Source organism: Chroicocephalus ridibundus, chromosome 8 (genome assembly GCF_963924245.1).
Source record: "Chroicocephalus ridibundus chromosome 8, bChrRid1.1, whole genome shotgun sequence".
NCBI classification, from domain to species: Eukaryota; Metazoa; Chordata; class Aves; order Charadriiformes; family Laridae; genus Chroicocephalus; species Chroicocephalus ridibundus.
In genome coordinates this window covers 6976806-6988289 of record NC_086291.1, presented here as the reverse complement: position 1 = coordinate 6988289, position 11484 = coordinate 6976806, and the positions used below count along the sequence as shown (strand labels likewise).

The 11484-nt window shown below is 40.8% G+C and overlaps 1 protein-coding gene across 1 annotated transcript in view; it reads right to left on the bottom strand.

Annotated features, from left to right (window-relative positions):
- Positions 1-9927: 9927 nt before the first annotated feature.
- Positions 9928-11484, bottom strand: part of SLC1A7 (solute carrier family 1 member 7) — a 54378-nt gene continuing 52821 nt past the window's right edge. Inside the window, exon 11 of the mRNA XM_063343907.1 lies at positions 9928-10164. Coding sequence (XP_063199977.1) covers positions 9928-10164 — 237 coding nt within the window. The remainder of the gene's footprint in view (positions 10165-11484) is intronic.

The window sequence follows — 11484 nt, the reverse complement described above, 5'->3', positions numbered from 1 at the left end:
AGTACAAATGCAGCACGTGAGCTATAAAGAACTCAACAAGCACCAAAAATAACCCCTGGATAATGAGCTTTTATTTCAGACAGTGGGATTGGAGCCCAGCTGCATCTGCAATGCGGACGGGCCATTCTGCAGCCATTTTCCCCCTCGTCCCTGTTACTTCGGGCTCCTCGCCCCCGTGGCTGTCCCCTCCTGAGGGCTGGGGCACCCGGTGCCCACTCCCTCCCCTCGCTCCTGCCCCGCTCTCCTCTGGGTAACGCCAAAGGTTTGTTCTTTGGGGATTTCCAGGAAAAAGAAGGCCAAGAATAATTGTATCTTCCCCAAAGGTTTTATCTCCACACAAAGGGGTTATGACCCCTTTTCTCTCCCTGGGTGCCAGGAGGGGCTGCGGGGCCCACACTGAGGGGAAGGGGTCAGACTGGATCTGCGGAGCCTGTTTCCCTCTGCTCCCCACGTTCACAGAAGTGGAGGGCTCCTCCTGCCCCAAAAATGCCCCACAAAGGAGCTGTTGCCGTCCCACCTGCTGTGAGGAGAGGAGAAGCTGCAGCCCTGGTGGCTCCTCTGTGGGGATGGAGGTAGGGCGAGGCCAAGGCCTTCACTGCTCCAAGATGGCGCCCTGCGAGCCCCTCTGTGAGGGACAGCAGGACCTCATGGGTGACTGGATGTCCCCAGCCTTGGCTGGCAGGAGAGGTGAGTTGTGGGGGATGCCAGCAGCCATGCTGCCGCGGGGGAGGCAAGGTGAGGGGCTGGGGGTGGTGGAGGAAGAAGCCCCTTTGTGGTGTGGTGAGGGGGCTCTTGCTCTGCCTCAAGGGCCTTGCCAAAACATGCTGTGTTGTTTGGGGTTTAAGTGCTATGTTTAATTGAAAAGAGGTGCTTTACACAGTAAGTAAATACTCTTTTAAGGAAAAATGAGTTAAGAAAGAAAAAAAAGTGCTCCAAAGGAAAACTTTTGACCAAATTTGAATGGGGATGTGGTGGGGCAGGAGGAAGGCTGTAAAGGGCTCCCTTGGGAGAGCAGCAGCAGCTCCTAAGGAACCACCAACTGCAGACCTCTGGCAGTGGTGCAGCCTCTCCGCAGGGCTGCTTCCTCCGAGAATTCCCAACCACCCTCGTCGCAGCCGGCTCTGGGTCAGACAGCCATGCCGGGGTGAAGATCTGCTGTGTCTTCTGAGATCTGGGGACTTGGAGATTATTATTGTTAGCTCCCACCCATAAATGCTTCAGGATTGTCCATTAGAAGTGCTATTGGTGAAAGGATCCTCCAACTTCTGCAGGTGCTGAAGCATTGGGCTGGCAGACCTGCTCCTAAGGCTTCAGTGGTACAACCCCCCTCCTCCTCTTCTGCTGCTTTGCAAGAGGGATAGAGAGGACTTTTTCCTGAAAAAGCTGAGGATCTGGAGTAGCAGAAGTAAGGTACGTGGAGTGAGGCTATGGACATGTATTAACAAAGTGGATGAGAACAGGCAGTGTCCTCCTCCCTGGAACCCAGCTGCCATTTCTTCTGCTCCTCAGTGGTCCATGCAGAGCAGGGAGCTAGGAGGGACCTGACTGAAACTTCAAAATTGTTCTCTTTTGACAATGGTTCCTGATGGTCAATAAGAGTTTAGTTTATGATGCTTTGTCACCATGGTGACTGAGCTTACTGATGTTTTTACAAATTTTGCTTACAAAAAAGTAATTATTTTACAAATAATATTTTTGATGGGAAGCAGTCTCTTAGAAAGCTTCTATGATCTAGTCCAATATCCTATCAATTGGTTGCACTCTATACTGTAATATTGATGAGTCTTTCTCCCCTGGTTTGGGAATAGTTGTCCTAAAAACTTAAAACATATATAGAGTTTTATATAATACAAATCTAGCCTTGTTTTTTTTTCAAGATATTTCCTCCTCTACTGGGATTAATTTATGGACATAATTGTAATTTCTTTATTATGTTGCTAATATAAGAACAGTGAGTGAATTCCCTGAAGAGATCCATTTCCTTCAGTGAGGAAAATATTGGTATGCCCTGTAGCTCTGATTCATACTGCTATTGTAAAGTCAGCCAGCTGTGGGATATATGTGGAGGCAGTGGATGATACATGTGTTCTAATAATCCAGTATACAAAGTGTTTCCATAAAAATTCTTCGGTAGTATCCAAGGACGTTAAACAGTCCATCAATAAAGTCCTTCTTTAAATGGTTTTGAATCAGGCAAAGGCTGTTTTAATGCACAGTTGCACAGGCTATCTCAAGTTTTCCCCGTGGTAGTTCAAGAATCTGTTTTTAGCATATGATTATGATACTGCTGAGAACGTTGATAAAAATGCAGACCGATTTGCAGTATTCTCAGCTCCAGTTGCAGACAATAAATGAATGGGTCTTATGCTTTTATTACTTAGGATATAATTGCAGGTTTGTTGACAGTCACCAAAGATATTAGCTTTAAAAAATCTTTACTTAGAATATATCTTTTATATAGAATTAAAATTATCTTCGATTACTTATGTAGCACTCTAGCTCTCTCCCCTTTTTTGTGGTGGACCTCCGTTTTGTGTCTGTTTAATTCAAATGCAGCAGTGGGATAAAACCCAAAGCACTTCACTGCTAAAGACAGTAGAGTTGCTGTACCATGAGGCACACTCATCATCCAGAGCTTAAAAGATTTGGCACGCGAAGACACACTTTGATTGTTCCTATTCTCTCTGTAAAGCAGGTAGGAGGAACCAAAGTGAATCTCTCAATGCCAAATCAAGAAGGAACAGCCAAAGTGAGTCTTCTAGGTTGTTCCCACCTACTTTACAGAGATGGGACAAACAAAACTTCTTGTATGCAGATAATCTCTAATACCTTTTGTGAAATTTACTCTGGACAGCTGCAGATTACTTGTGCAAAAAGTATGGTATGGAGCTGTACATTAGTCCTGTGCACAGCACCAGTGAGAAAATAACAACTGAGAATACGCAGTCACAGTGGAAATTCTCTCCATCAGAGAGCTTTGAGACTTCCTTTCTGAACTTTCTGCTTAGAGCTAGCTCCAGCCCCAGTGCTGGACGGATCCCCAGATGTTTGGTTAGGAAGGATTTCATGTCAGAGAAATGCTTTCTTCTATTAAAAAAACTCAGAAGATTGGATTTATTCTAAAACAAAGATCATACATTTACTGATTAAACTACCAATAAAATATAACTACCCAAATCTCTGTATTTTGAATTTGTTTTCAAGAAAACTAATGAAATGCAAAAGAACTATTTAAAGTATTTAAATAGAAAAGAAGGTGGAAGTTTATGGTTGAAAATATTCAGTTTGACTTAGTTCTGTATAATTTCCGCATGTTTTTAATAGCCTAGTGGTAAAACCCAATAAAACCACCAGAAGCAATGAAATCATAATGAAACATCTCAAGGTCAGTCTTGTTTTTCTTTTGGTTTTGCCATCTAGCCCATACAGTATTTGTAGCAGATGTAATGTGAGATATCTGTGAACATAAAGCACTTCTTGTTTTGCTTCCCCTGCTTTTTCCATCTTATTAAAATACCCTTCTTGGTGGGGGGGGGGGGGGGAAGGGGAAGGCTAAAAAAATATGGAGTTATTATACCCTTATTAGGAAAGTTCAAAAGCAACAATTAACTACAATAAGTTTCACGTGGTGGGTCAAATCCTGGCTTTCAGCTAGCGTGTGCAGACACATACAAGCGTATGTTTAATTCTTAAATGAAATGCAGATACCTCTTTGTGATGAAAGATGACACTTTTCAAAGCAACAGATGCAGAACTCTAACTTACAGAAGAAAAACTCCTATGATGGAACCTGAAAAGCAGAACTGTGACCTACCCTCAGCACATCTGTAATTCCCAGGGGCATGAGAAGTCTAGGATTTTGTAATGACTTAATTGAAAAACACTTCAGCAACAGTATTTGCTTGTTTTTTTGCTGGACTGAATGCTCCATACTAGTTTGGAAGGAAGGACAGCATGGCCTACCACCAAAAGTGTTTGTCAGAGTACAAGTTTTCATCGTATCACAAATAGGAGAAGGAAAAGAGTTGTTCCATTAACTGCATGGTCTATTACAATAGTTTTCAGTGATTGAGAGACAGCCAAGAATTAGCTGTGAAGGGGTGACCAGTGAGTCACAGATGCTGTGGATACCTGCAGACCTGTTTGCTTTGTCTTTAGCAGCTGTCTGCAAGCAGAAGCTTTGTGAGGAGAGGGGTGGCTTGTTCCATCCCTACATCTCCAGCTGTTGATACCCTTTCATCTTGGAACCAGCAAGAAAATTAGGTTTGATTCTATTGCAGGAGAAGTGATTAAACACTCTTCCTCTTCACCATCTTGTCTTCCTGAAGCCTTCTTTATTCCTTCCCCAAAATACCACTCTCTGAGAAACAGACTGTTACGATTTTACTTTGACAGCCTGTAAAATATCTGAAATACCCTGTGACACGAATCTGCCGAAAGTCTCAGCTGTGCCAAATCCATTCCTATATATCATCTTCCAGGCTGTGGAGATGCTACTGTATAAATGATGGAATCTGAGGTTTTTTCACTTGAAACAGGAGCCTGGCAATTCCTGTGAATACTGTGGGTAGTGATCCTGTGCTTCCAGAGAGACCGAAGTGGCTAATCCAAGGTAATTAGATGAGTCCTCTGTAACGCGTTATGTAACTGTCTCAGTCTTCAGCTGACTTATCCTTACCATGCAACACCCCGTTGAATTAGAAAACTGCTTTTTCTCTGTTTATAGATGGGAAGCAAACCCTGCGTTCTTGTGGTCACTTGACCATGAGGTCACATGAGAAGTCTGAGATAGTGAATAATGAACCGAACTTAAGCAGTGACCACCCTTCCTGTTCTATTGATCTCATCCATTTGGGGTTTTGTGGGACAAACCCTCTTATAAATTCCAGAAGTATCAATCAGTATGGTCCAAAGTAGTTATTGAGGAATGTAATTTTGAGCATATATTGCCTCCTAAATTGTATGTGAAATCATAGGCTTAAAGTGAGAAATTTAATACATGTATTTCATTTGCAGCTTGGCCCTTAGTGAATGGATACATTAAATTTGTCTATTCTGTGGCCTCTTTTTCAAATGTGGTGAAGTCAGATATTTTCCAGCCGTTACTGTTGCAAAAACACGTGCTCTCCCACTGCAAGATATGCAGCAGTAGCATCCCTGTGGAAAAATCTACATTGCTTTCTCTCCTCACTGTACTCAGTCCTCAGCTGGAGGGCTGTGATCTCAGCCAGCCTAGTGCCTGCAGAGGAAACCCAGCAATTCCTCATTGCCACTGTGACTGTAATGAAAGATAGCTGTCTTGATGTAAAAATGCACCTGGTTGTTCAGTAGAGACACAGACACGGGAGTGCTTAGCATTGGGCAAGATGAAAGGCAGCCTGAGTTTTCCAGATTCAATTCATTTCCCAGGTTACACATTTTGCTTGCACACATCAGCCACCTTCTGCTAGTAGTTACCTCATTTTTATGGAAAGCACAGAAAGGACTGAGGTAATTTCCAAGACTATCCATCTGGCTTGAAGATGAAGCTTTCCGTCTGCTTTGAAAGTGTTACAAATCAGTTCACTGTTGTTAAAAGGGGACTAAAGTTAAATCTTTGTTATAGAACTGAAAGAGAGAGCTCATCAAATGGTGATGTTACAGAGTTACTGTATTTTCTAAGTGTTTTAGAATTGCTAGTATAGCATGGAGGGAATCTACGATTTAATGTTTTAGCTAATTATTTAGATCATCTTATTTGCATGTTGGGATACATATTCAGGTGACACAAACCAAGCGTAGCAGCAATTAAGTCATTTAAGTGGCATCAATTAAGACTAGCTGAGAATATGAGTAACTATATTAGTTCCATAAACTTCTATATTTGGGTTGGCAGCCTAAAACTCTTGGGATTTAGTGGGATGTGTTAAGTGCTCTGGTTGTGTCTCTTTCTCCCAGTTCTAATTCTTGCACAAGGATTTATTACAGCAATTCAACACTCAGAATTTCCTTGGCATTGGCAAAATCCTCAAGAGCCTGTTTTAAGATGTCTTTAATGATATTTTATGCCACAACAATCTGCAGTGGCTTCTTTCCTCTCAGTAGTATCTCTAGAGCAATGCAGTTGCAAAATAATCAGCATTAGACGACGGTTTCTGATAAGTATTTTTAATTTGGATTACTTCCTAAATTATTTCTTCCATAGCTGTATACAGTGCATCACCCTTCTTAATTATCTTCTCTCCTTCTTCAGCACCCTCCCCTAGTGTGTCTCGAGGACATTTTAATTGGCCAAGTTCCCTTTCTTTTTAGCAGCGGGAGGCAACTTCAAAATACAGTTGAATGTTGCCAGTTAAGAAATATGTTCTTTCCACATATACTTGAAAGTATTCCATGCAAACTGTTGTAATTAGTGATTGATTGGTTGATTGATTGACTTTTGTAATTTAAAAGTTTTGAGATTATAAAGGTCACATTTGTTTTTATGCTTGGAAAGTAGGAGAAACATATTTACCAACACAAAGCTTGCACTCTAACTTGGTAGTCAACAGCTTCATTATTTTTGTTGGAAGAAAGTGTGACTGTAGCTGGAAAATGTGAACCTTGTATCAAGCTGCTTGACAACAAACACTATGAGACACAGAAAATAGCTAAAATGGAGGAAAGCTTACCATAAAAATTGTTTTAACTTCAGTGTTTACCTCTCCACTGTTAACAGTGGTGTCTCGTGTTCTTAGCACAGAATGTAGAAGCAGTCAGATGCTGAAGTCGAGGTCACACTAAGCAACATATTTACCAGAACAAAGAACTAAAGTCCCGTAGGCCTCTAGTTCGCAGTATTTGATACCACAAACTATAAAGGTCAGGTGAGAAACTGAACCACTGCCTTCCTCCCAGCTGGTTCACATTGCAGCTACCACTGATGCAAAGCCCTAGGTAACATCAACAGAAAATAAACTTGCCCCAAAAAGAGTTTGTAAAAGCAAAATGTAAGACATCAAACAGTAGCTCCAAACTACAGGAGACAGTGACTCACCAACATAATGGAAAGTTATGATTGGTGTAATTTTTTAGGGTTAATGGCAGGCACATATTGGTATAAACCACAAGTTTTAAAGAGTCAAACAATATAATGTAAAAAAAGATAATGCATTTCAAATTTGCAAGGCAAAACTGTACCATCTATGAATAGAGTTTGAATGCAGAAGGTTAATTTTAAAACAGCCTGTTGATTCCATAAAAATATGCCTTCACACATGAGACTTTCACATTCCCTACTTGCCAAACAAAGAGTAAAGGACAAAAGTGTGGTTTTCATTATTGTATAGGACTTGTGTAGCACAACCAGCTGCTTATTCTGGTCTATGATGCTTTATCTCATCTGAAGTTCTCCTCATGGAAATTGCAGCTTCTTAGCACGGGGGTTGGTTTAGACCTCTTGACCTATGACTAAGTTGAAGAGTGACAGACTAAGCAAGCTGTATCAACAAGCAGGCAAAAGGATTTGCACTTTGTAGTGAGCCAAAGGTGGCTGGAGAAGGTGGTGGTGGTAAGGCTAGCAGCACTTTCTGCTTGACAGGTCATGGCACCTTGGCATGATGTGTGGGCAAACTCATCCAAAAGCTCTTAGTTTGGAACTACTCATTCCAAATCTTGGATCTACTTGTTCTCTTTCTTCATCATTTCTATCTGTGCAAAGTGATTGTGAAGTGATGGATGACTGGCAGAATTTTACTATCACTTCACATAGCCGTAATTGCCTGTGTGAAGTTGAAACTTTTTGTTATGCTCTCTTTGCTGGCAGTCAGCATGCAGAGGTACTGGTTGTACTGCCTTCTCCACGTGCGCTTAGGCTGTTTCATCCCTGCTCGTTCTTGTCCCTGTGTCACCCCTTGTCGCAGAGTTGTGTTGACACAACTGTCTGTTAGAACTCTGCTAAAAAACATATGTGAACTGGTTTGAATTAAAAAAACTTCTCATTTGATTCTTCGTCTGGCCTCATAAATAATTGGGTCTGTACAGCTGGGAGAGGAGGGGAGGCAGTGCAGGGAGGAATGGACAGCTGTGGAAGGAAACAAAGGGGACCTCTTAGAGCTGCCAGTGCTGTTGAAAGTGTCAGATGCCGTCTGTGTTTGTCAGCTAGTGCTTCTTCCCATTCAGAGAGGCACAGACCAGCCTCAGCTCTCCCAAATCACTCATTTTAATGGCACTCTGCAGAGCAGGTCCACTACAGGACTTGTGCAGGAGCAAATTGTCCTGAATAATTTCAGTTCTTCCCTATTCTTTGTGTTCAGTGTTTGTTGTTTTCACTTGAGGACCAAACGAGGAAAATAGTTGCCAACTGTATGTATTTTCAATTTAATACATAATTTCTGAGGTATTATAGGCAAATAAGATGTATGTTTGTTCTTTCTGGCTGTACCATTTGATATATAAGCTACCTCTACTACAGCCCTCTGAAGCAACTAATTAATGTATGACAAAAGAAATGATCTGAACAGGAGCCCTCAAATAAGAGGTGAACATGCGTATCCCAGGAAAACCATTAATCATGTGCATGAAACACTTCTGCTTCTGGTGAGTGCAGAAATTCTCCTTTTTGATTGCATCATTTTTTTTCTACGGATGAGAAGAGCATATTATAATACCAGGCACATGTTATCTTAAACTGATATGCCACAAGTAGCTAAATATAATATGTCTAGTGTATTGGTATGAACTAGTATGTAATCTCTGGATTGAATCCCAACTTTTCAAAAGGTCTCCTCACTTTCACTCTCCATTTTGGCAGAGAAATAAGAAGACAGTAATAATAGAAGTGGACAGACAGCCTATTTTTGAAATGGCAGGTTTATTAGAAATGTTCTCTACTCACAAACATTGGAAACATACTCAGCAGATTTTATTGTAACTGAAAGATTCAGTAGATAGTGGAAAGGGAGTAACTGTCAATGTAGATTAACCACTGAATTATGAGAAATAACAGGCCAGTTTCCACAGCAAACTCCTCACAAAATGACAATATTACTCAGCATCATTGGGTTCCAGTTTGTGTTCAGTCTGCCCTTAAGATGAAGCGCATGGTTCAAGAGCTTGAGTTTTGGGTTTATAATATTTACAGTAGAACTGCCTACAGATTACAGGAGGGAACACGTTAGCACCAGTGTTTATGGATTAGGGCTCACGTCGCCTCTGCCACTGCATGTGCATGGTACTGACTCTACTGAAGAGTTAGGTTAAAAAAAGGTTAATAAATCTGGCACTTGGAAGGCAAACTGTGCTCTGCAGTGACCTAGGAATCCTTCATTTTATATGTGACACTTGAATGCCTGTCTCTGAAGGCTGACCATCAGATTTACCCTAATGTGCTTTCTTGCAAAAATGCGTGCTTTGCTTCACCTCTTCTTGAAGTGTTATTTAGTAATATATGTAACTCCTTGACATCAGGAAATCAGTGTGATTTTCTTACTGCTGTTCTAAAACTAAGCACAAACTCTATATTTAGCAAACATTAGACAAAATTAGTATCTTTAGCAGTTTTGGTGAAACATTTTCACATAGCAAAAAATCTACATAAATACAGTGTTCATCATTACTGAAATTCACAAAAAAAGGCTTTGGTTAGAAAATTAAAAAGGGTCAAATAAAAAAAAAACTTTAAAAAAAAGAAGCCAAAGGAGTGTCAAATACTATATTGGAGTCAAACGAGTGCAGAATAAAACAGTAGTTGTCCATTAGTTAATTTTTCAGTATTAAAATCTTCCACCTAAGAAGCCCATCTCTTGCAAGCTGCGTGCCTTTCCTGACGTTCACAGCTGGTCTCCTTGTTCCAGTACAAGCAGGGTGGCGATAATTCCACATTTTCCTTTTCAAGGCAAAGAGTCCCTCTTCCAGCTGTGAGGTAGAGATTGGGTATCAGGTCCCTGGAGATACCACTGAGTGTAGCTTTTACACATTTGTTTCTAGTTCATTTATTTCAATAGTGCAGTGGTCTTTACTGTTGGATTTCTTAGTGTGATTCTCCACTGGACTTTCTTCTTGCTCCACTTGTACGGGTATGTGATGCTGAAACCCTTTCACCGTTTCTGGTCCACGAGATTCATTCATGGTCTTCACACAGCCATTTCTCTGGTAAGCCACAATCTGATGGACGTTAATAGGCTTAGTTTCACAGATCAATGGCACCTATGTGAAAAGCATTAAGATTTGGAATGCCACTGTTTGCTGTATACAACAGGAAAGGAATTTTTACTTTGAAAACCTGTGGTCCGCTTTACAGTCATCATAGGGCCTCCATAGACTTCCAGGACCTGTTTCTCATATACACTAAAGCATCTTTGCACCACCTGGCTAAAGTGAAGGTGTCTCTACATCTGTAAAAATGCAAATTCTATCACAATCCTAATTTAACTTATACCCACAGGAATAACTGCTTGCATCAGTAAAGCGATAGAAGTAGGGTAAATAAAGACTACAATTTCAGGGCTAAATTCAAAAGATATGGACTCTCAATGTCCAAGTGCTTGCTCTTGAGTGCAATTACATAGACCAGTAAGTATTTGTTGTTGTCTTCTGCCTTTCATCTAACCCAATAAACTAACACCTGTCTTTTCAGTTTGCCCTATTTCAAAAGAAATAGAGGATTTTATTGACTGATTCATAAGTTAAATATTGAACTGTCCTTTAAATCAAACCAGAAGTTCTGATGGGGAAAACAAGACGCAAATACTGGCAGAGAAAAGAGGTGGGCTTGCAGCTGAGAAAATTTGGCCTTTGGGTATACATTACTAACTCCACAAATTACGCAGCCAAAACGTATGGCAGAGTAATGGTATATTTTAATACAATTATAGAGCACGATGCAAAGAAAAATCTCATCATGGATGACTAAATAATCCCTTAGGAGGAATTTTATATTCTTCAAACATCTCCTCTTGAGTTCTGACTGAGTTCTAAATACAGCAATGAAATGTCAGGAGGCCTGTGTTATGCAGGAACTCAGACTTCACTTCTGGCTTTGTAACAGATGACGTACGTTACCATTAAGGTTGTATGTTTAGGTTTTTTGCAGCTAGCTATATGTGTAGCCCATATATTCAGGCCTGATCCTGTCATCAGTAATTACTGCAGGTGCTAAGTACCTCAGAGGATAAGGCCTGTCTTTCTGTATAAAACTTGAAAGAGCAGGAATTTTAAATGAATGTTGCAGGAAGGCACGAGAATGGGATTTACCAGAAAAACTGTCTGTAAAATGTGACAAATAGTAATAGGAATAGAACTTTGCTATAAATACTGTTATTCTTCGTAGAATACTATAAGGCATGAAACATGCCTTGTGAAAATCAGTCCTGATGAAGAAACTTCTCTGCATAAACTACTCTGTCTTTGTGGAAGAAAGGTGGTGAGAGTCTGCCACGAGCTGAAATGGTTGGAGATTAGCACCTCCAAGCATGATGGGCACATGGAATTAGGAATCTCCTTCGTCAAGGATTTGAAGGAGGAGTT